Source organism: Macaca fascicularis, chromosome 11 (genome assembly GCF_037993035.2).
Source record: "Macaca fascicularis isolate 582-1 chromosome 11, T2T-MFA8v1.1".
Taxonomy (NCBI): Eukaryota; Metazoa; Chordata; class Mammalia; order Primates; family Cercopithecidae; genus Macaca; species Macaca fascicularis.
The window spans coordinates 124716142-124742504 of record NC_088385.1 but is presented as its reverse complement, the minus strand read 5'-3'; the positions used below and the strand labels follow the sequence as shown (position 1 = coordinate 124742504).

Below are 26363 nucleotides of genomic sequence, written 5' to 3'. Positions count from 1 at the left end.
TTTAATGGGTGAATAATATTCCATTATATGGACGTACCACATTTTGTTTATCTATTCCTTAGTTGATGGACACTTGGGTTGTTTCCACCTATTGGCGATTGTGCATAGTGCTGCTATGAGCATTTGTCTACAAGTATTTGAGTCCCTGTTTTCAATTATTTGGGATCTGTACCTAGGATGGAACTGCAGTGAGAGTTTTTTTATTATTGATCATTTTCACTAGACTGGGAGCATCTTGAGGACAGGGGCTGGCATAGTGAATGCCTGGGGACAAAGGGGATGAGTCACAAGGCAACCAGAATAGATGTTTTCACCCATCTTCAATCATCTGCCATTTGTTGGCATGGACATGATGGCTCAGGCTCTGTCTGATGGTTTGATCACTTTATCTTATTAATTCAGTCTTCATTTCACTCTGAAATTTGCTCAAATGTCCACCATCACCTCCTCATCCTTTTCCAATTAAAATAGCCCTCAGTACTTTTTTTTTTTTTTTGTCTCTGTGCTCTGCTTTCTTTCCCTCTAGAGGACTCACTATCACTGTATGTATGATACATTTGTTCATCTACTTGTTTCATCTGTTTCCCTACTAAGAATGTGAGCTCTGCAAAAACAGGTTTTTTTTTGTGTGTGTGTGTTTTATTTATTGTTCTATTCTGGTGTCCAGAACGGTGCCTGGTACATAAAGGGTGTTCAAATATTTGTGAAATAAATACATTTAATTCTCACTGCACCCTCCAACAAAGCCATAATTATTCCCATTTTATGAGCCCCCAAACTGAAGCTCAGGGAGGTTAAGTAATTTGCCCAAGGTCACAGAGCTGGTCGGTAGTGTAATCAGAATTCTATTGAGTTCTTCTGGTTCCCAATCCTGTATTCTTTCCATTTCATTCAGGATGGACAACAGCTTGTAATGATAATGCCAAAAGCACTACTTTGTGGTTTCATGGTGCAGTATTTGATTAAGACAGCTTAGAAAATAGATTGACTTTCTTAAACAGGCTTTACTTAGGCTAACTGGACAATGAGTTTGTATTCCCTGATCTGATACATCAATCCAGAGCTTATGCGTGATGGAGAAACTTGTCTTAACTTGATTCTCTGTTCTGTTCCTGACTCTTAGAGCTATGTAGCTTCAGCTAAATGTCAGCTTCCTCACTGTACAAGGGGTGAGAATAGTAAAGTTGTCAGAACCACTACACACTCTTTAAATAGCAGATATTGTATTACCACAGTGTTGAGAATTACAATGCCAGTAGCTAGCATTTATGGTGTACCTATTGTGTGCCGGGAGCTGTGCTAAGCACATTACTTGTATTTGTGCATTTGATCCTCATAGTAGTCCCTGAGGTAGGTTTTATTATTGTCCCATTGCACAGGTGACAAAGCTAAGACTCAGAGAGGTTAGATGAGTGCCTAAGGTCACACAGCCGTAAGTGGTGGGGAGTCAGATTTGGAGCCCAAGTCATCTGACTCCAGCGTTGACTCTCTTACTCACTGGGCTAATGTGTATGTGTCAATATTTGAGAGTAGATACTGTAATGATGGTGACTTTGGTAGAGTGTTCTTTTGGCAAGCCTGGGAGGAGGGAAAAGGAGACCCTTTTGAGAAATGAGCCTTTGTTTCAGTATCTTTTCCCGTTTGAATGATCTCTGATGGCAAATGGAGGCCCCAGTTCTCTTCCACAGACAGTCTCATGCCCTGCTTGTTGAGGTGGCCAAAGTTTTGGGTTTGAGTCTGGCTGCCAGTTACCATCTCTCTTGTGACCTTAGGCACGTCTTCATCTCTGTGCATCAGTTTCCTTACCTACAAAATGGAAATCAGAATGACCCTTTGCACACAGAGTTACAAAAATTAAGTTAGATGTAAAACAGTCCCAATATAACAAGTGAAGAAAACAGACAATGAACCATTAAATATGGTCTTATGGAATATTTTTTTTCCTAAAAAAAAAAAAAAAAAAAATCCACCCCAAACCATCTGGAAGGCTCTACTGTCAGATATTGATAGGGATGATGGCTAGGCTGTAGAACAGCATTGCCTTTTTCTCTTATCTCAATTTTCTAATTTTTCTGTACTGAATATATAATAACAAAATGAGTTGTGTTAATTAAAAATGGAACAGTGAGTCAGTGTTCATGAAAGCACTCTGGAAGCCATCAAATGCGCTATAAATTAGCTCTTGTTACGGTCGTTATAGTAATTATTATTGTTATTGCTAGTCAGCTAGGAATTTCTTTCCACCCCAAATCTCCTTCCTCGGCCCATCGTGGAAGTGCTCACGTGTTTACCTTCCTCTGGGTTCTGGTGGTTCTTCCTTCATTGACACCTGGCCAACTTCTCTCCATCTTTGTTGCCACCACCCCAGCCAGAGCTGGCATCATCTCTTGCAACTCGCTGAGATACCCCTTAATTAGGCTCTACTTTTCCCTGCAGCAGCCTGAGTGATCTTTGAGAAGTGAACATTCAATCCGTGCCTCCCCTGCCTCCAAACTCCCAATGGCTTCCTGTTGGACTTGGTATAGAAGCCAGTCTGCACCTTAGCCCACAGACTTGGCAGTCTGTTCTCACCTGTCCCTTCAACCTCTCCTTGAGGGTCACCCCATTGTCATCACACGGTTGTGAGCACCACCTTCATGCAGGCACCCAGGAAAGAGACCTAGGAAAGTGACTGCCCTAACTTAGCTGGTTTTGAAGCCTGTACATTTGGTATTATTGGATGTTTACGCATTTAGAGCTCTTAGCATGGAGGATGCAGAAAGGCTTTACATGGTTGCATGAGAATCCGTGTCTTTAGACCAAATTTGTATTTGCACTGGTCAGTGTGGCAAACGAATGAAAAATGTTAATACACCATTAGATTTGGTTTTTTTTGAGACAGAGTTTCACTCTTGTTGCCCAGGTTGGAGTGCAATGGTGTGATCTCGGCTCACTGCAACCTCTGCCTCCTGAGTTCAAGGGATTCTTATTACCTCAGCCTCCCGAGTAGCTGGGATTACAGGTGCACACCACCACGCCCAGCTAATTTTTTTGTATTTTTAGTAGAGATGGAGTTTCGTCATGTTGGTCAGGCTGGTCTCGAACTCCTGACCTCAGGTGATCCACCTGCCTTGACCTCCCAAAGTGCTGGGATTACAGGTGTGAGCCACCACACCCGGCCTACCATTGGATTTTTAAATTTCTGTCTCTCTTTTTAATTCAGTTTATACTAGGGATGAAAACCTCAATTCGAATTCATAACAGTGGGGATTAAAAAAACTGTCTTTTCTTTCTAACAAGCTATTGGAAGACTTAAAAAAAAAAAAAAAAGCCCTTCCTACTTCTAGGCCTTAGCCCTTATTGTTTCCCAGTCTGGTGTGCTCTGTCCTTGGTGCTTGGTGTGACCATCCACTTCCTGTCCTTCACATACCAGGAGGAATGTCACTTCCTTAGGAGGCCTTCCCGGATCACCCTACTAAAGTAGGCCCCCTATATTCTTGTATTTTATTTTTAATTTCTTAACAGAAATTTTTGATTGAGATAATTGTAGATTCACATGCAGGTGTAAGAAATAATACAGACATTCCTTGTATACTTTTCTTTCCAATGTTACATTTTGCAAAACTATAGTACTACTGTACTATACAATACAATATCATAGAATATTGATATGGATACAATCCACCATCTTGTTCAGATTTCCCCAGCTTTATTTTCACTCGTGTGTTTGTGTGCGCCTGTGCCTGTGTGTTTATTTAGTTTTATGTATTTTTCTTTTTAAGGCAGGGTCTCACTCTGTCATCCAGGCTGGAGTGCAATGGCATGAACATGGCTAACTGCAGCCTCAACCTCCTGAGGCTCAAGCAATCCTCACACCTCAGCCTCCCAAGTAGCTGAGACCACAGAGTACACTACCATGCCTGGCTATTTTTTTTTTTTTTTTTTACTTTCTGTACAGACAAGGTTTTACTATGTCACCCAGGCTGGTCTTGAACTCCTGGGCTCAAGTGATCCTCCTCCCTTTTGGAGGCTCTGGCCTCCCAAAGCGCTGGGATTATAGGCAAGAGCCACCACCATGGGCCTAGTTTTTTTTTTTTTTTTAAATTTTAAGTTCTAGGGTACATGTGCATAACGTGCAGGTTTGATACATAGGTAAACTTGTGCCATGTTGGTTTGCTGCACCCGTCAACTCATCATTTACATTAGGTATTTCTCCTAATGCTATCCCTCCCTTAGTCCCCCACTCCCCCTGCAGGACCCTGTGTGTGATGTCCCCTACCCTGTGTCCAAATGATCTCATTGTTCAATTCCCACCTATGAGTGAGAGAACATGTGGTGTTTGGTTTTCTGTCCTTGTGATAGTTTGCTGAGAATGATAGTTTCCAGCTTCATCCATGTCCCTACAAATGACTTGAATTCATCCTTTTTTATGGCTGCATAGTATTCCATGGTGTCTATGTGCACCACGGGCCTACTTTTATGTACTCTGATCATCTGTGTAGGTTTGTATATCTACCACAGTCAAGATGCTGGAGAGTTCCAGCACTCCAAGGCTCCCTTGTATTGCTCTTCTATCCCCGCATCCATTTTTCTCCTACCCACTTTTCTGCCATCCCTAACCCCTGGCAGCCATCAGTCTATCCTCTGTTTCAAAAATGTTGTCATTTCAAAAATGCTATATAAATGGAGTCATATAGTATGTAACCTTTGGGGATTGGCATTTTTTTACTCAGCCTAATTCTCTGGACATTCGCCCAGGCTTTTGTGTGCATTGGCACTTGGTGCCTTCTCCTGGCTGAGCTGTGTAGCATGTGGTTTGTATGTAGCACTCTATGGTTAACCATTCTGTTACCCATATTCTTTGTTTTTTTAGAGTGAGCCTGTAGCCTGGGCTGGAGTGCAGTGATGCAATCTTGGCTCACTGTAATCTCTGCCTCCTGGGTTGAAGCAATTCTCCTGTCTCAACCTCCCCAGTAACTGGGATTACAGGTGCGTGCCACTATGCCTGGCTAATTTTTTGCATTTTTAGTAGAGATGGGGTTTCACCATGTTGGCCAGGCTGGTCTTGAACTCCTGACCTCAAGCGATCTACCCACTTCGGCCTCCCAAATTACTGGAACTACAGGTGTGAGCCTCCGTGCCCAGCCACCCATATTGCTTTTATCACATCATTCTGTTTATTTCCCTCCCAGCACCAATAACACAAGTCTGGAACACAAGTCTGTTCCCGGCTTCCCTGACCTGGGCAGCTCCTGAGACCACGGGGCAGCCCCTCGCAGTCCGGGACTTGACAGCCCCAGGGCACCCACCGACTGCACTCACTTGGGCGTGTGGGCCTCGTCCACGCAGTGCCCCAGCTGGAACTTGTGGGATTTGCTCCGATGCAGCGCGGTGAACCCTGGGATCAAGTGTATCAGCTTTCGGGAGGAGGGTGAAATCCTTCAGTGAGCATGTTTTCTTGTCTATCATGACTCTGCTTTGGCAGAATGTAAGTCCAGGGACCAGGGTCTCTTCTGTGTTACTTTTGTGTCTTTTCCAAGCAAAGGGCATAGTTGGCACTCACAGGATGTTTACTGGACAAATGCATGAATGAGAACATGGTGACATAGATCTGGAAGAAGTATGCGGTGGCCGAGGAAGTGGTCAGGGAGAAGGATGAACTTGACTTCCTTGGAATCTGTGTATCTCATGTGAGGGTTAGGTATTAAAATGTCCATGTAAGGGAAAAGTTATCCTTTAAAATCCTTTAAATCACTTTGAAACTGCCGGAACTGGAACCTTGGGAAGCTCAAAAGGCGAGAATTAACTTCTTTGCTTTTCTGAGCATTTGGGCTGTGGGGTCTTTCCAGCTATGGGGCAGTGGAAGACAAGGCTGTTGAATGGGGAATAGGGTAACAGGGTCAACAAAGGGATTTCATTCTCTTTTTGGAGAGGCCAAGTAGGGGTGGTTGGATTTATGTAAATGTGCTTATGATCTAATGTGAGTATGATGTAACGTGCATTTGATAGAATGTCTATAAGAGGTAATGGGCATATGAAATAGCATGCATATGATGTAATGTACATATAATGTGACATGCATATGATGTAATGTGCATATGATATGTACATATAACATGCATACAATGTAACAGATATATAGTGTAACATGCATGTGATTTAATGTGCATATGATATAATGAGCGTATGTTATACATACGATGTAACCGTTATATAGCGTAACATGCATATGATGTAATGGGCACATGGTGTAATGTGCACATGAAATAACATGCATAGGATGTAACAGGTATATAGTGTAACATGCATATGATGTAATGGGCACGTGGTGTAATGTGCACATGAAATAACATGCATAGGATGTAACAGGTATATAGTGTAACATGCATATGATGTAATGGGCACGTGGTGTAATGTGTGTATGATGTAATGGTGTATGTGGTATAACTCATCTGGCTTTCTCATGGCTTACCCATTCTCTGCTCTTCTGTTCCAACTTAGGAGGCAACCTTTCCAAACAAGACTGGACCATCCAGTGGCCCACGACAGAAACGGGGAAGGAGAACAATCCCGTGTGCCCCCCGGAGCCCACCCCGTGGATCCGCACCCATCTCTCCCAGAGCCCCAGGGTCCAGTCCAAGTGCGTCCAGCACTATTGTCACACCAGCCCCACTCCCGGGGCCCCTGTGTACACTCACGTGGACAGGCTTACCGTGGACCCCTACCCGGGCTTGTGCCCGCCCCCACCCCTGGAGTCGGGCCACCGTTCCCTGCCCCCATCGCCCCGGCAGCGGCACGCGGTCCGCACCCCGCCGCGCACCCCCAACATCGTCACCACCGTGACCCCGCCGGGCACGCCGCCCATGAGGAAGAAGAACAAGCTGAAGCCCCCGGGGACCCCACCACCCTCCTCCCGAAAGCTGATACACTTGATCCCGGGGTTCACCGCGCTGCATCGGAGCAAATCCCACGAGTTCCAGCTGGGGCACCGCGTGGACGAGGCCCACACGCCCAAGTGAGTGCGGTCGGTGGGTGCCCTGGGGCTGTCGAGTCCCGGACTGCGAGGGGCTGCCCCGTGGTCTCAGGAGCTGCCCAGGTCAGGGAAACCGGGAACAGACTTGTGTTCCAGACTCTGGCTGAATGAAAAATGGCTTTTCACAGAGGGTTCTGAGAAAATGAATAGAACAGACTTTCTCAGAATAGGCCATTTAAAAAATACGATTAATATCCTATAGCCTAGGGGCTAAATCTGATAGCTGGCCTGATTTTGTAAATAAAAGGTATTGGAACATACCCATGATCATTCCTTTATGTGTTGCCTATGGCTGCTTTTGTCTGACAATGGCAGAGTGAGAATGGCCCACAAAGCTGAAAATATTTACCATCTGGCTTTTTACTGAAAACGTTTGCCAACCCCTGCAGAGTCTAGCCTAGTGCCGCTCCTAGAAATAGGATATGAGGCATATATTAACCTTCAACTTTCTAGTAGTCACATTAAAAAGAATGAAAAGGAACAAGTGATATTAATTATCATAATACGTCATTCAACCTAATATATCAAAATGATAATATTTTAACGTAGAATGAATGTAAAATATCATTACTGAGATATTTTGCATTTTTTAAAATACAAAGTCTTTGATATTGAATGTGTATTTTATATCCACGGCTCATTTCAGTTGAAGGTGGTAGGAAGCAGGACACATTGAGGAAATTGACAGAGGACCCCTTTGAGGGAGAGAGCAGGTGTGTGATGTAGGGTGACACTTGAGGATTGGGCAGGTTGCTGTGCTATTCACAGTAGCCAAAAAGTAGAAACAACCTGTGTCCATCAGTAGGCAAATGAGTAAACACAATGTGGTCTATCCATACAATGCAATATGATTTAGCCTTAAAAAGGAAGAAACTTATTTTTTTTGAGACAGAGTCTCGCTCTGTTGCCCAGGCTGGAGTGCAGTGGTGCGATGTCAGCTCACTGCAACCTCTGCCTCCCAGGTTCAAGTGGTTCTCCTGCCTCAGCCTCCCGAGTAGCTGGGACTATAAGCCTGCGCCACCATGCCTGGCTAATTTTTTGTATTTTTAGTAGAGACAGGGTTTCACCATGTTGGCCAGGCTGGTTTCAAACTCCTGACCTCAAATGATCTGCCCGACTTGGCCTCCCAAAGTGCTGGGATTACAGGCATGAGCCACCACGCCCGACGTGGGAGGAACTTCTGATATATGCTACAACATGGGTGAACCTTGAAGACAGCATGCTAAGTAAAATGTGCCAGACACATAAGGACACATACTGCATAATTCCACCAATATGAGATACCTAGAGTAGACAGATTCAAAGAGGCAGAAAGTAGAACAGTGGATGCCAGGGCTGAGGGGAGGGAGAATGGGGAGTTATTATTTATTGGGTATAGACTTTGCATTTGGGATGATGAAAACATTCTGGAGATGGATGGTGGTGATGGTTGTACAACAATGCAAATGTAATTAATACCACTGATCTCTACACTTCAAAGCAGTTAAGATGGTAAATTTTATGTTATGTGTATTTTATCACCATTAAAAAAAGGCAGGATTCTGTAAGTGAAGAGTTGGCACACTTTGTCTGTACAGGGGCAGATAGTAAATACTTTAGACTTTGCAGGCCATTTGGTCTCTATTGCAGCTACTCAACTCTATCATGTAGCACAAAACCAGCACAGACAATAGGTAAACAAATAGGCATGGCAGTGTTCCAATAAAACTTTATTTATAAAAACAGGTACCTGGCCCAATTTGGCCCATGAACTGTGGTTTACCAAGCCCTGTCTGAAGCTGTGGTGTAGAGAGTGATTCTCTTTTTTGAAGCATTGGGAATGCCCTAAAGTGATTGACGTGGAACATATGATTTTACAATAGTCATATTCAAGCTGCTGTGTGGAAACCTAGCTTGAAGACGTAGAATGCGTGTCTGAGACCTCTGAGGGTGAAGCAGAGGATAGATGCTTTTCTGATTGGAGTTGGGTTTGATTTGCATGGTTTTGTGACAGCCACAGAGATTGGGGCCTGCTGAAACCTCAAGGTGAAGACATGGGGTAGAGTTCTAGGAAGGCTGGGAGTACAGGTTGCTAAGGTGGAAGGTGGAAGAGGCATTTGGGGTCTGCTTGCTACATTGTCCCCACACTTTGTGCTTCTTCCTGTCCGTTTCCCAGGGTGCACCACCTAGTAAGGCGAAACTTGATCATAAAGCCGACTCTCCAGACACATCATCTTTTAATCTGCAATATGGAGGCCAAGTGAGAGAGGCTGCCCTTTGGTTTTTAAATGCGGTCCTTTCCCTAGACCCCTGAAGGATTAATTCTGCCTGGATAGGGCTGAATGGCCCACTTCTTCAAGGTCTTCCAAATTTTGGAATGTGTATATCAGGACCCAGGTGGTGTTAAGCTTTGCCCTTCAGGTTTCTTCTGGCTGAGTTAGCAAGCTCATCACTTTCTCAAGGCTGGTAGTTCCCTGGCCCACCTTGGGGGATGCTGTGGTTCATGGCAAGGAAGGAGTAGAGGAGAGGAACAGAGTGGTCAGTTTGGTGATGTAGAAAATGCTGTGGGACCACTTAGCCTGAGACCATGCCTCCAGGTTCACAGGGATATCAGGGCAGCAGGCCTGGGGGTGTTAAAAAAACCTAAGACATAAACAACAGCAACCTGAATAATGTTGGTAGCAGGGGTCATGGGTAGAGGTGAATTCTGATCAGGACTTATAGAGGAGGTGTTAGTTGAGGTGAGTCCCAATTATTAGACTAGTAACAACAGTCATCATTTACCTGGGTCTGAGGTAGTCCTGATTCTGTCAGGAAGTAGTCTTTTGACCACGGATTTAACCTCTCTGAATCTTAGCTTTCTCAGCTGTGGACCTAAGAGGTTAGAATACATTTGTGTTTTTAAATTTGTGGTCATGACCCATTCGTGGTTGGTAGCATTATTTTAATAGCTTGTGACCAGCATTAAAAAAATGAAATAGACTAGCCTAGACTAGAGTATATTGGAACACATTGCATATGGTAAGCGTTTTAGTGTTGTTTTGTAAAACTTGTTTTCAGTAAGTACGGGCATACTTCAGAGATATTGTGAGTTTGGTTCCAGACCACCACGATAAAGATCCTAAAGTGAATGACACAAATTTTGGATTTCCCAGTACATAGAATAGTTATGTTTTATACCATACTGTAGTCTATTAAGTGTATAATGGCATTATGTCTTAAAAAACAATGTACATACATTAATTTAGAAATACTTTAATGCTAAAAACACTAATGATCATCTGAGCCATAGTCTTTGCTAGTGGAAAGTCTTGCTTCGATGTTGATGGCTGCTGACTGATCAGGGTGATGGTTGCTGAAAGTTGGGCTGACTGTGACAATTTCTTAAAATATGACAACAATGCAATTTTCTACATAGGTAGACTCTTCCTTTCACAAAAGGGTTCTCTGTAGCATGTGATACCGTTTGATAGCCTAGAAGAACTTCTTTCAAAATTAGAGTCAGTCCTTTCAAACCCTGCCACTGCTTTGTCAACTAAGTTTATGTAATATTCTAAAATGTTTGTTGTCAATTCAACAATGTTCAAGGCACCTTTACCTGGAGTAGATTCCATCTCAAGAAACCACTTTCCTTGCTCATCCATAAGAAGCAACTCCTTGTCTATTTAAGTTTTATCATGAGATTGCAGCAATTCAGTTATACCTTCAGGCTCCACTTTTAATTCTAGTTCTCTTACTGTTTCCACCACGTCTGCAGTTACTTCCTCCATTGAAATCTTGAAGCCCTCAAAGTCATCCATGAGGGTTGGAATCAACTTCTTCCAAACTCCTGTTAATGTTGATATTTTGACCTCCTTCCATGAATCATGAATGTTCTTAATGGCATCCAAAATGGTGAATCGTTTCCAGAAGATTTTTTTTTTTTTAGATGGAGTCTCACTCTGTCACCCAGGCTGGAGTAAAATGGAGCAATCTTGGCTCACTGCAACCTCCACCTCCTGGGTTCTAGTAATTCTCCTGCCTCAGCCTCCTGAGTAGCTGGGATTACAGGTGCCCACCACCATGCCTGGCTAATTTTTGCATTTTTAGGAGAGATGGAGTTTCACCATGTTGGCCAGACTGATCTTAAATTCCTGACCTCAGGTGATCCACCCACCTCGGCCTCCCAAAGTGTTGGGATTATAGGCATGAGCCACTGCACCCAGCCTCCGGAAGGTTTTTATTTTACTTTTCCCAGATCCATCAGAGGAATCACTATCTATGGCAGCTATAGCCTTATAAAATGTATTTCTTAAATAATAAGACTTGAAAGATAAAATTACTCCTTAATCCATGGGCTGCAGAATGGACGTATTAGCAGGGATGAAAATCACATAATCTGTTTGTACATCTTCCTCAGAGGTTTTGGGTGAGCAGATGCATTGTCGATGAGCAATAATATTTTGAAAGGGATCTTGTTTTTTCTATACAGTAGATCTCAACAGTGGGCTTAAAATATTCAGCAAACCATGCTGTGAACAAATGTGCTATCATCCAGGCTTTGTTGTTCCATTTATAGAGTATAGGCAGAGTAGATTTAGCATAATTCTTAAGAGCCCTAGAATTTTTGGCATGATAAATGAGCATTGGCTTCAGCTTAAAAGTCACCAGCTGTGGTAGTCCCTGACAAGAGAGTCAGCCTGTTCTTTGAAGCTTTGAAGCCAGGCCTTGACTTCATCTTTGTAGTTCTGAAAGTCCTAGATGGCATCTTTGAATATAAGACTGTTTCATTTACATGGGAAATCTGTTGTTTAGTGTAACCACTTTCATCAATGATCGTAGCTAGATCTTCTAGATGACTTGCTGCAGCTTCTCCATCAGCACTTGCTGCTTCACTGTACTTTTTTATCTTATGGAGACAACTTCTTTCCACAAACCTTATGAGCCAACCTCTACTGGTGTCCACATTTTCTTCTGCAGCTTCCTCACCTCTCTCAGCCTTCACAGAATTGAATAGAGTTAGGGCCCTGCTTTGGATTAGGGTTTGACTTAAGGGAATGTTGTGTCTGGCTTGATCTTCTGTCCAGACCACTAAAACTTTCTCCGTATCAGCAATAAGGCTGTTTTATTTTCCTATCATTCGTGTGTTCACGGGAATAGCACTTTTAGTTTCCTTAAGAAAAAGAACTTTTTCTTTGCCTTCACAACTTGACCGTTTGGCGTAAGAAGCCTAGCTTTCAGTTCATTTCAGCTTTTGACGTATCTTTCTCACTAAGCGTAATCATTTTTAGCATATGATTTAGAGTGAGAGATGTACAACTCTTCCTTTCACTGGAACGCTTAGAGGTAATTGTTGGGTTATTAATTGGGCTAATTTCAATATTGTTGTGTCTCAGAAAATAGGGAGGCCCAGGAAAAGGAGAGAGAGATGGGGAATAGCCTGTTAGTGGAGCAGTCAGAACACATACAACATTGATAGATTTATTTCACTGTCATATGGGCACAGTTTGTGGCACCCCAAAACAATTACTGTAGTGACATGAAAGATCACTGATCACAGATAACCAAAACAGATATAATAATAATGAAAAAGTTGGAAATATTGCTAGAATGACCAAAATGTGACACAGAGACATGAAGTGAGCTTGTGCTGTTGGAAATGTGGCAGCGAGAGGCTTGCTCAATGCAGGGTTGCCACAAACCTTCAATCTGTAAAAAAATGTGATGTCTGCACAGTGCAGTAGAGTGAAGTGCAATACAACAAGATATGCCCGTATGTCCTTTTCTTTTTCCCCCGCTGGAGGCTTTTCCTACTCTGAACAGCTTTGATTCTAGAATAAACCCCATCAGGGAGTAGGTGAGAAGGTTTGAGAAGCCTTTGCCCTCTATTCTGTGAAATGTAGCCAGAGAGAGTTCCAGAGCTATTCTGTGCATTCGGGTTCCAGTTATCTCTCTTTCATGTCTGGTTTCTTCTCTCCTTCACCCCTGTAGTCCTGCTGGGACCCATCTCTGTGGCTAACTTGGCGGTATTCAGTCTGCTTTTATTTCCTCTGAATGGAATGAATCTGAGTTTCAGAAGTCACAGATCTTTGTGAACAGGTTCCAAAGCTTTCAAAACTGTTCCTTCCTGTGATTTTTCAAGCACACAATACCAAAGGAGGTCTTGGGTTGGAGGAAGGCTAGGAAGGCTATTTTTTTTTTTTTTTTTTTTTGAGATGGAGTCTTGCTCTGTTGCCTAGGCTGGAGTGCAGTGGTGCGATCTCAGCTCACTGCCTCCGCCTCCCGAGTCAAGTGATTCTCCTGCCTCAGTCTCCCAAGTAGCTGGGATTACAGGTACCTGCCACCATGCCAAGCTAATTTTTTTTTTTTGAGATGGAGTCTCACTCTGTTGCCCAGGCTGGAGTGCAGTGGCACAATCTCAGCTCACTGCAACCTCTGTCTCCCGGGTACAAGCAATTCTCCTGCCTCAGCCTCCTGAGTAGCTGGGATTACAGGCACGTGCCACGACACCCCACTAATTGTTGTATTTTTAGTAGAGATGGGATTTCACCATGTTGATCAGGCTGGTCTCAAACTCCCGACCTCAGGTGATCTGCCTGCCTTGGCCTCCCAGAGTGCTGGGATTATAGGCATAATCCACCATGCCTGGCCGAGGAAGGCTACTTTTCAGGCTCTTTATCCTTGGTGCTCTCAGGCACACCCATGTTGGTGTTTATCAGATGATCTGTTTGGGTTTTCCTCCTGTCCCCAGTAGTATCTCCACGTCTTTTCAGAATGAGCATGACAAGAATACAAGAATATATTAGCCACAGCATGTCTGTCATCTCCACTGGGAGATTTGCCATCTAGGTGTGTTGGAATATGTTAGAATTGCTATGATTAGTCTAATCAAAGCCATTTCCCCTGTTTTATGTTCATTCTCAAAGAACTGTTTATTTTCTTCTTTTCCTTTCTTTTTATTTTTGCATTTAAGTATGTGGTTTTATTCCTCTGGCATTCCTAACACACACACACACACACACACACACACACACACACACACACACGCACACACGCTCTATACTTTACCCGGTAAAAGTAACGATTGATTATTGTGGAAGTTGAAACAACTTTGGAAATGTGATGAAGAGAGTGGGAAGTGTGTGCTGATGTTCTTGTTTTCTTTCTTCTTCTTTTTTTTTTTAACTTTCATTTTAAGGTCATGGGTACAAGTGCAGGTTTGTTACATAGGTAAACTTGTGTCATGGGGGTTTGTTGTACAGATTATTTCATCATCCAGGTGCCTAGTACCCATTGGTTATTTTTCTTGATCCTCTCCCTCCTCCCACCCTCTACCCTCCGGAAGGCTCCAGTGTGTGTTGTTCCCCTCTATGTGTCCATGGGTTCTCATCGTTTAGCTCCCACTTAAAAGTGAGAACATGGGGTATTTGGTTTTGTGTTCCTGTGTTAGTTTGCCAAGGATAATGGCTTCCAGCTCCATCCCCGTTCCTGCAAAGGACACGATCTTGCTCTATTTTATGGCCGTATAGTATTCCATAGTGTGTATATACCACATATACTTATATACATAGATACACATAGAGCATGAATTCTCAATGGGGCTGAAATCACCTCTGAGGGGACAAAGATTGGTTATTGGGGGAAGGCAGGAAAAGTCTTGGATTTTTACAATAGTTTGTGCCTCTCCTTCACAAGGAGCCACTGTATGTAAACAGAGATACACCATATCTGTGTTTATGAAAATTTCATTGGAGGTTGTGGATGGAGATTAGGAACCACAAAATCTAAAAAGGTTCCCAAAGGAGCCATAATAGAAAACAGGTTGAGAAACACTGACATAGATTATGGATTTAATCCTATAAATGTTAGCCATAGGCATGGGGAGTTACCAAAAATCTCTCTGATATTCTTATCAGCCTTCGTTTTCCCTCTGGCTTTGTGGCCCTACTTAGAAGAGCAAACAGGCACTGATTCCTCATAGTGAACTGTTCGGAAAATTAAGAGGAAATGATCTCAGGGATTCTGGTTATCTTGATCTTCATTCCAAGGATCCCACACCCATGACCACGTTGTTGGGGGAAGAAAGATCCTAACAATTCTTATGCGTGCAATGATTTGTATGTCTTCAGATTTTCTCATTTGTCTGCCCATGATACAAATGGCTTGTTCTTTCTTTTCAGAAGATCGGAAAGGGTAAACTGCATTGCTGTAAACTGAATTACATTTTAAATGTGCAGGAGAAACTCAGTATTAAAAAGGAATCCTATCACATATATATTTTTTCAAATCCTTGTTAAAGGTGATTTTTCAATTATAATTTTAATTACAGAAGTAATTTGCAGATGTATCTTTATTTTGAAAATACAAGCAAAATAAAACGTAAGCAAAAGATGGTAAAATTCCCTGTTTCCCTTGTCATGGAGAACTACTATAACTGCTAGTCATACTTTGATATAAATCCTTGTGTGCATTTATTCATCTTTGTAGGTATGTATGAAATATATCCAGTTCCCTTTCTTCATTATTGGAACCACACTATATGCTTTTATTAATGTGTCTTGCCTTTATTAGTCCTGCACAAATACAAATATTCCATTTATGACCTTTTCACAATTTATTTCCTTTGGAAATTCTTCTGTTTTCCCCAAAGCACATTTAGAACACTCCTTGGTACATGTCTCTGTGTTCAGACCTGGTAGTTTATGAGTGAACACGTTTCACCTCCACACTACGGAGCAGTATGTCAACAGCGTCAGCTGGCCTGTGAGCGGAGAGAACCAGGCTGGATAAGAGCCACAGAGTATGTGTTTGTTACACCTTCACTCAAACCCCATTCTCTCTGTTCCAACTAATTCAGATTTTGTGCATGGCCTAGGCTATATCATTTGCTGTTTGCATGGAAACAGGCTTTGCCTAACAGATTCATTATGTAAATAAGATTTCAGAAGGTATGTTTTTGTCTGTTTTAGAAAACGAATCAGGTATAAGTGCTTAAACTCACTAGCACACACCTACAAATCATTGTGCTAATTATTACAACGATCTTTAATGTATTTATAAGGGTAAGAGAGGGAAGACTAGTCTGTGGGTAATAGCATATTAATTAAAATAGGAAGACTTCTGCCGTACTCATTTTGTAATTCCTTTTATGCTAACTAAGACACACTCAGCACCGTACTGACTTAAGAGGGTGCAGGCAGCATAGGGCATCTCTTCTGTGGGTCCTCAGGGGCCATTCTTTTTGTCCTCTACCTCCAAGTGGCAGTTGAGGTACAAAGACTCACATTAAGCACATGTGGGAACTATCCTGTCTTATGGGACAATAGCTGTTGTAACAACTCTGTCTTCATGGCTGCCAGGGTGTCTGCAGGGGACGTGCCCTGTTACAACAGTCGTGCTGCTTAAGGACTCCCAAAGCTGTGGATTCCTCATCAGATATTTCAGATTCATTCCATGAGCTCCCAGTCCATATGCAGTCTACCAACAAGAGGCAATTTGATGAGCACTGTGGCCCACTAACACAGTGATGTTTCCTGTTTATCAGGTTCAGCAGATCAGAGCTAGAAAGTTAACCCAGGGTTAAAGTCTCATACAGAAGAGGAAAAGATTGTGTTAATCCTTTACGTACAGTGTGTTAGTCCGTTCTCACGCTGCTAATGAAGACATACATGAGACTGGGTAATCTATAAAGGAAAAATGTTTAATGGACTCACAGTTTAGCATGGCTGGGGAAGCCTCAGGAAACTTACAATCATGGCAGAGGGGGAAGCAAACAGATCCTTCTTCACATGGCAGCAGCAAGGAGAAGTGCAGAGCGAAGGTGGGGAAAAGCTCCTTATAAAACCATCTGTTCTCATGAGAACTCACTCACTGTAATGAAAACAGGATGGGGGAGACTGCCCCCATGATTCAATTATCTCCACCTGGTCTGTCCCATGACACGTGAGGATTATGAGAACTATAATTCCAGATGAGATTTGAGTGGGGACACAGCCAAACCGTATCACACAGCTTCACATGTACTCCTATGTTCATTGCAGCACTATTCACAATACTAAAGACATGAAATCAATCTAGGTCTCCATCCATGGTGGATCGGATAAAGAAAATATGGTACATATATGCCATGGAATACTATACAGCCATAACAAGAACAAAATTTTGCCCCTTGCAGCAACATGGATGCAGCTGGCGGCCATTATCCTAAGCAAATTAACACAGGAACATAAAACCAAATACTACATGTTCTCACTTATCAGTGGGAGCTACACATTATGTACACATGCACATAAAGATAGAAACAGTGGAAACTGGGGATAACTAGACAGGGGTGAGAAGGGAGAGGGACAAAGGCTGAAAACCAGACTATTGGGTACTATGCTCGTTAACTGAATGACGGGTCAATCATACCCTGCACGTTAGCATCACTCAATACACCCATGTAACAAACCTGCACATATACCTCCTGAACCTAAAATGAAAGTTGAAATTATAAAAAATTGAAATTAAAATTAAAAAATAAAAATCTTACAATGTAGACTTGTCACCGATTCATGTTGAATGTCTTATTTTGAATTGATGAGATCTTTCACAAGGTATTTTATAATTTATATTAATAGTATTATATGTATACATATTCTATAACATAATTATTTCTAGTAAAATTTATGCTCCTGAGAAATTTTTGTTAAGTATTATTATTACTCTGCATAAGAAAGTTCTTTTTTTTTTTTGAGATGGAATCTTACTGTGTCACTCAGGCTGGAGTACAGTGGCGCCATCTTGGCTCACTGCAACCTCTGCCTTCCAGGTTCAAGTGATTCTCCTGCCTCAGTCTCCTGAATAGCTGGGATTACAGGTGCGTGCCACCATGTACAGCTAATTTTTTTGTACTTTTAGTAGAGACGGGGTTTCACCTTGTTGGCCAGGCTGGTCTCAAACTCCTGACCTCAGGTGATCCACCTGCCTCGGCCTCCCAGAATGCTAGGATTCAGGCATCAGCCATCGCACCCGGCCAGAAAGTTCTATTTGAGCCCCCAGATTCCCATTCAGCATTGACCTAGTACCCCCTATCCTGGATTCCATGCCCTTTTCCTTAGCTCTGGAGCAAGAATCGGTCCTTATCCTCTTAAAGACCCTGCCCTAGCCTCCCTTAAGACCATGCCACAACCCCCTAGCTGCTGAATCTTTCAGGCCGGTGATGAGAGATTTAGTCCAGTACGGCTCATTTAAGATATGTTTGGCTTTCTAAATATCGAATGGACTATCTTTTGGTGTTTGCCCCAGAGGCTTATACAGACAGCACTAATGAATCATCTATTGTCACATTCCTATTGAAACAGCAGCTCTGAAGTTCCGCAATGGAAAATCAGCTCAAGAATGTGCTTCTTGATGAATTTTTGTGGTGAAGTGTTCTGTGGGTTGGGTAACAGAGTATTTAGTTTGCAATCCCTTATTATTTACAAGGAACAAACTGATGATATTATGCTGGTGAGATTTTTTCCCTATGTTATGTCGAGTCCTTTGACTTTCCCAGTGCCTGCCTTCCTCTCTTGTTATTTCTTTTCAGGGTGTTGAGAGTTTCCTGGGAGGTGTTTTAGAAGGAGCCCAGGGTGAACCCCGCCTTGGCTACTAATTAGCCTTGTGACTGCAAATAAGTCACTTAGGAATTGATGCTCCAGTAGCGTGGAGGCTGTGTCTGCCCACTTCTCAGAGCTGGTGAGGTCCCTTCATACTCCCGAGCCCTACTCAGGATCTCACCTGCAGCTGTGGTGGGTGGTTTCTGTATACACCGAGGGCTTCCCATGCCAAGCACCTGTGTCTCGGCCTGGGCGGTTTTGTTTGTTTGTTTGTTGCCAGTGGAACATGTTCAATCTGAGTACAGGGCAGGCTGGAAATGTCAGGGGCTTGGTGTTGTCCTTGGAACAACCTTCAGTTGGGGAAGGACAAGAGCTAGTGCATAAATATGCCTTCAGAGGGCCCATTCTGCTGTGCGTTCTATACCCGTCCTGAAGGCTTCCCAGAGGGACAGCCCCAATTGTCCCCAAAGGCATTCCCCATAACACCCTTTATAGGCTATGTTTTCTCCCCTGCCTCACCTCTCCATCTCCTCATCCTGCTGCTAGGATCACCTCTCAAATATATTACATGGACCCCAAACCTTGCTTTAGGGTCTGCTTTTGAGGGAACCCAAATTAAGACAGGGATAAAGGTCATCGTAAATATAATTGCATTAAGCTCTTACACAGCTATATAGACACATTTTCACTAACACAAAAGTTTTCTTGATTGATTGGTTATTAGAATATAAATGATAGCTGTCACTTATGGAAAGCTTATTGTATGCTGACACCTTGCATGGTTTAATTTATTTGTATTTTTACTATTTTTATTTTAATTGACAAATAATAATTATACATATTTATGGAGTATAGCGTAATGTTTTTATATATGTATACATTGTGGAATTATTTAAGTCAAGCTAATTAACATATCTATCATCTTACATTCTTATGTTTTTTTTGTGATGAGAGTATTTCAAATTTACTCTCAGCGGTTTTGAAATATGTGGTATATTATTTTAACTAAAGTCACCATGCTGTGCAATAGATCTGAAAAACTTATTCCTCCTATCTAACTGAAACTTTGTACCCTTTAACCAGTATCTCCCCATTCCACTGCCTCCTTCCTGCCGGCTCCTGGTTACTACCATTCTACTCTCTATTTTTATGAGTTTGACTTTTCAAAGTGAGATTATGCAGCATTTGTCTTTCTGAGCCTGGTTTGTTTCACTTTGCATAGTATCCTCCAGGTTCACCCACGGTGTCACAGATAACAGGGTCTCCTCTTTCTTTAAGGCTAAATAGTACTCCATTGTGCATACATATACCTCATTTTATTTATCCCTTCATCCATTGATGAACTCTCAGGTTGATTCAATGTCTTGGCTAGTGTGAATAATGCTGCAATAAATATGGTAGTGCAGATATCTCTTTGACATACTGATTTCAATTGCTTTTGATACATACGCAGTAGTGGGATTTCTGAATTTTATGGTAGTTCTATTTTTAGTTTTTTGAGGAACCTCCACACTGTTTTCCACAATGGCTGTACTAATTTACATTCCCACCAACAGTGTGCAAGGGTTCCTTTTCCCCACATCCTCTCTATGACTTGGTAATTTTGTCTTTTTGATAAAAGCCATTCTGACAGATATGAAGTGAGATCTCATTGTGGTTTTAGTTTGCAATTCCTCGATGATTAGTGATGTTGAATATTTTTTCATAAATCTGTTGGTCATTTGCATGTTTTCTTTTGAGAAATGTCTATTCAGGTTCTTTGCCCATTTTTAATTAATTAATTAATTTTATTTTACTTTAAATTCCAGGATACATGTACAGAATGTGTAGGTTTGTTACACAGGTATACATGTGCCATGGTGGTTTGCTGCACCTATCAACCCGCCATCTAGGTTTTAAGCCCCACATGCATTAGGTATTTGTCCTAATGCTCTCCCTCCCCCATCCTCCACCCTCCAACAGGCCCCAGTGTGTGTTGTTCCCCACCCTGTGTCCGTGTGTTCTCATTGTTCAGTTCCCACTTATGAGTGAGAACATGTTATGTTTGGTTTTCTGTTCCTGTATTCGTTTTCTGAGAATGATGGTTTCCAGTTTCATCCATGTCCCTGCAAAGGACATGAACTCATCCTTTTTTATGGCTGCATAGTATTCCATGGTGTATATGTGCCACACTTTCTATATCCAATCTATCATTGATGGGCATTTGGGTTGCTTCCAGGTCTTTGCTATTGTGAATAGTGCTGCAATAAACATGCATGTGCATGTGTCTTTATAGTAGAATGATGTATAATCCTTTGGGTATATACCCAGTAATGAGATTGCTGGGTCAAATGGTATTTCTGGTTCTAAATCCTGGAGGAATTGCCATACTGTCTTCCACAATGATTGAACTAATTTATACTCCCACCAACAGTGTAAAAGTATTCCTATTTCTCCACAGCCTTACCAGCATCTATTGTTTCCTGACTTTTTAATAATCACCATTCTGACTGGTATGAGATGGTATCTCATTGTGGTTTTGATATGCATTTCTCTGATGATCAGTGATGATGAGCTTTCTTTCATATGGTTTTTGGCTGCATAAATGTCTTCTTTTGAGAAGTGTCTGTTTATATCCTTTGCCCACTTTTTGATGTTTTTTTTTTTTCTTGTAAATTTGTTTAAGTTGCTTATAAATTCTGAATGTTAGACCTTTGTCAGATGGGTACATTGCAAAAATTTTCTCCCATTCTGTAGCTTGCCTGTTCACTCTGATGCTAGTTTCTTTTGCTGTGCAGAGGTTCTTTAGTTTAGTTAGATCCCATTTGTCAAATTTGACTTTTATTGCAATTGCATTTGGTGTTTTAGTCATGAAGTCTTTGCCCATGCCTATGTCCTGAATGGTATTGCCTAGGTTTTCTTCTAGGGTTTTTATGGTTTTGGGTTTTGCATTTAAGTCTTTAATCCATCTTGAGTTAGTTTTAGCATACAGTGTAAGGAAGGGTCCAGTTTCTGTTTTCTGCATATGGCTAGCCAGTTTTCCTAGTACCATTTATTAAATAGTGAATCTTTTCCCCATTGCTTGTTTTTGTTAGGTTTGTCGAAGACCAGATGGTTGTAGATGTGTGGTGTTATTCTGAGGTTTCTGTTCTGTTTCATTGGTCTATATATCTGTTTTGGTTCCAGTACCATGCTGTTTGTTTACTGTAGCCTTGTAGTATAGTTTGAAGTCAGGTAGCATGATGCCTCCAGCTTAGTTCTTTTTGCTTAGGATTGTTTAGGCTATAAGGGCTCTTTTTTGGTTCCATATGAAATTTAAAGTAGTTTTTTCTAATTCTGAGAAGAAAGTCAATGGTAGCTTGATGGGAATAGCCTTGAATCTACACATTACTTTGGGCAGTAAAGTCGTGTTCATGATATTGATTCTTCCTATTCATGAACATGGAATGTTTTTACATTTGCTTGTGTCCTCTTATTTCCTTGAGCAGTGGTTTGTTCTCCTTGAAGAGATCCTTCACATCCCTTGTAAGTTGTATGCCTAGGTATTTTATTCTCTTTGTAGCAGTTGTGAATGGGAGTTCATTCATTATTTGGCTCTCTACTTGTCTATTGTTGGTGTATAGGAATGCTTGTGATTTTTGCACATTGATTTTGTATCCTGAGACCTTACTGAAGTTGTTTATCAGTTAAGGAGTTTTGGGGCTGAGATGATGGGGTTTTCAAAATATAAAATCATGTCATCTGCAAACAGAGACAATTCAACATCCTGTCTTCCTATTTGAATACCCTTTCTTTCTTTCTCTTGCCTGATTGCCCTGGCCAAAAATTCCAATACTATGTTGAATAGGAGTGGTAAGAGAGGTCTTTGCCCATTTTTAAAATGAGCTATTTGATTTCTTGCTATTGAGTTGTTTGAATTCCTTATATATTTTGGATATTAACACCTTATCAGATGTATGGTTTGCAAATATTTTCTCCCACTCCATAAGTCGTTTCTTCACTCTGTTGATAGTTTCCTTTGCTGTGCAGAAGCTTTTTAGCTTGATGTAATCCCATTTGTCTATTTTTGCTTTTCTTGCCTGTGCTTTTAGAGTCATATCATGGTTTATTTTATTTAGTCCTGAAAGTCTCATTTTATAGGTGAGAAAATAGGCTGTAAGAGAGTATACCTTGTCTAAGTTCATTTACACTAAGGATCAGAGGGGATTCTGTTTTACCCAGAGTCTATGGCAGCATTGTGGTAGGGGTAGGGCAGGGGCTTTGGACCCAGATGGCCTGGGTTTGCCTCCTCTTTTCACCCTTCCTGATTGTGTGACCCTGGGCATGTCACTTACCCTCTCTGAGCCTTGGTTTCCTCATCTATATAATGAGGCTCATAACAGCACTTAGTTCATAGTTTTGTTGCGGGGAGTTACGTGACACAGAGTAAATGCTAAATTAGTGCTGCCAATTGTCATTATTTAAAAAACATTATTCCTAGTTGTTATTCAGAATCTGTGACTATAACCTTGGTTTTTAGTAGGTTTCCTGCAGGGGAATGATCAGTTAATCAATAACACTGTGGAGGATAGGAGAAAGGATCTGATAGAACCCCCAATGCTTTTAAGGAGCTTCAAGTCTAGTTTGAGAAAACAAGAGATATTTATTGTTAAGATGTGAAGTTAATAATGGATCAAGCATGAAAACAGATTTGGAAGTAGAGAAAAACTTACAGATTTGTTGCCTCCACCCCCAGGCTCTAAGTGCTTCCATGCAGGGCAGCTGTCAGTGGCCGCAGAGTGATGGATTGCTTTCCTTTGTTCCTGCTCTTCCTGCTGGCCAACTTAGAAAACCTCTCCGCTAGATCTTGGACCCTCTATAAACAAAGTTCTAGGTTGGAACCATGGAGAATCTCTTATCAGGCTTCAATTCAGGAATTCCTTTCATTTCCTTTCTTGGGGAAGGAAAGGCTCATAAAGGCTTATGTTTACTAGTCAACAGTTTTTAACCCAGTTACAGTTGTGATGGGTCCTGGTATCCAGAACACATGGGTACGTGGGAAGATTATCATTCTATGTTCAAGGAGGCAGGGAACTAACAGTTTTTTAATACATAGGATGGGCCTATTACTCCACGTATTTTAGGGTAATTCATTCTCACAGTAAACAGGAGAGGTAGTTATTATTAGCCCCATTTTATGGATGAGGAAACTGAGGCTCAGGAAGGTTGACCAGTGTCATGCAGCTTTTCAAGCAGCAGAGGCAGGCATGATGGAAACCCAGCCTACCACCAGAGGTCTTTCCACCATGCTTTGATAGATGGGGCTTATGCCAACTAGACAGCACAGAAATCAAATGCTATAGGAATCAGATGGAAGAGAGAGCATGCAGGGCTTGTGTGCTGGCTTGGGACCAGTGACAGAACCACCAGGAGTGGTAAGAATGAAGTGAAGGGAGCTGAGAATTCATGGGGTGCTCTTGGCACCTCCCTGGTCATCATCTTGGCTTGGATCTGGAGGCCAGGGATTGAAAGCAGCCAGGCATTGAAGAATCTTCTGCTTCTCTCTCTCTCCTCTAGAACAGAAAGAACTTCACCTTGCATTGTTTAAGATGCCTGGTGATTGGCTAAGTGCATCTGAGGTCCTTGCCACTTAGAATGCATTTGTCTACCAATGACAGAAAAGCAGAGTAGTGTAAAGGTTCAGGGCATAGGCAATAAAGCTGAACAGATCCCAGCCATGCCACCCATTGGCCAAATTTCCTTGGAAAACTGACCTGTCTGAGCAATAGTTACCTTCTCTGCAAGGTAGAGATCATTATAGCAGTTATAGTATAATTGTACTGTGATTCTTTAAGAGAATGTTGAAGATTTACTGCAGTGAGTGTATAAATGTGTGTGTGCATACACGCGTGTGTGTGGAATATATTCACAGAAATCATTGTGCATATTGTGCCACAGCATAGTTCATGTTCTGGAAAACCTCAAGTCAAAGAAGGAGACCTTTGCTGCTTTCTCTCCATTTGTCATTTGGTTGTCCATATTTATGGTCTTCCCATTTCCCTCCAGCAGCACATTAAGCAAGCCTGCAGTGGCAGTAGAATGGGAATCCCAAGACAGATCGTGCCGTTGCCACTTAAAGAAATAGAGGGTGATCAAAGTCCTGGTTAATGAAGACAAAGTGCACTTGCTTCTTTGGGAAGAGTTAGTAATGGGGAGTTGGGCTGAAAGCCTGAACGGTATAATGAAGAGTTCTTGTTGGCAGGCTTATTTTTGTGTTTAGTTGTTTAAGATGGATGGTGATTGGCAAATTGGATTGTATGGGAGCAGCATGCCCTTGGCCTAATGAAGCTGGAGGTCGGATGCTCTTGGCAGGGCATGGTCTAGCTAGGTGGTCATCTGTGATGGGACTCCTTCAGTAGTTTATATAGGCAATGGATACATGGGATGGTCCCAGGAAAGTGCTCACCGGACTAACCACACTGTGTAGAGGTGGAGATGTTTATCACTCACATCCTGACCGCAGTTTTAGGCGCAGTGACTCAATGATGTGTGGATTTCTTCATGACATAACTATTCTTGCAGAGAGGATGGTGGCTTTTGCTAAGAGGAGAGGGTCTCTGAATGACAAGTCTTCTTTTTCTGCTCTACTCCTGTCTAATTTTTAAAGATTCAAATTCAAGTTTGGTTAAGCCTTCAAAATACTTAGCAGGGAAAAGTTTGGAACCTCTACCTCTTTAAAAATTGTTTTTGACATTATTTCAGACTTGCAAAAAAGTTGCAAAAACATTACAAAGAATTCCTTTCTAATTCCCTTCACTCAGATTCTCAAATGTTAATATTTTATTATACCCACTTTACCCTTTTATCTATCTGTTCATCTCTCTGCCCATCCATCCATCCATCTATCCATCCCTCCATCCATCCATCCATCCATCCATCCATCTACCCATCCATCCATCCATTCATCCATCCATCCATCCATCCATCCATCCATCCATCCATCCATCCATCCTATCCATTCATCCATATGTTTTCTGAACCATTTGGGATTAAGCTGCAGACATAATGCCCCCTTACTCCTAACTTCTTCAGAGAATATTTTCTAAAGTCAGGAACATTCTCTTAAAGAATCACAGTACAATTCTCAAAATCAGAATATTCACACTGATCAAAATAAAAATAAAAGACTGTGATCTAATCTCCAAACTTATTTAGATTTCAATTGTCCCAATAATGCCATTGATAGTGAAAGAAAAATCCACATCATGCAATACATTCAGTTGTCCTGACCCCTCAGTTTCCTTTAATCAGGAACAGTTCCTGAGACTTGCTTTCTTTTGTAGACTATCTTTCAACTTGTTTTTTTCCTTATGATTAAATTAGATTCCTCATGATGATTCAGGTTATACAGTTTTCACAGGGATGCCATAGAAGTGATGTGGTATTCTTCTCAGTGCATCACAGCAGGGAACACCTGTCCATCTGACCCATAACTGGTGATACTGTGATCATTTGGTGAAGGTGTTGTCTGCCACATTTCTTCACCGTCCAGTTATTCTTTCACCAGTTGAAATTAGTAAGTATCTTGTGGGGAGGTATATTTAAACTACATAAATATTCTGTTACTCCTCAAAATTTCACTATGAGTTTTAGCATCCACTGATGATTCTTTCCTGAATCAATTATAAGTATGATGCTTTCCAAATGGTGATTTTCAAATTCTGTCATTTCTTCCACATTTACTAGTGAGTTCTACTGAAAGGATGACCTTTCCCTTCTCCCTCTTTATTTTTAATAATAATAATAATAATAATAATACTATTTTTCTAAGAGACTTGGGCCTTTCTCTGTCAGGA

The 26363-nt window shown here is 41.8% G+C and overlaps 1 protein-coding gene across 3 annotated transcripts in view; it reads left to right on the top strand.

The window, feature by feature from the left end:
- KSR2 (kinase suppressor of ras 2) overlaps positions 1–26363 on the top strand; it is a 506936-nt gene that overhangs the window by 204965 nt on the left and 275608 nt on the right. For all 3 annotated transcript variants that reach the window (XM_005572358.5, XM_005572357.5, XM_015431615.3), the window contains exon 4: positions 6481–6994. In XM_005572358.5, the coding sequence (XP_005572415.1) occupies positions 6481–6994 (514 nt within the window). The remainder of the gene's footprint in view (positions 1–6480; positions 6995–26363) is intronic.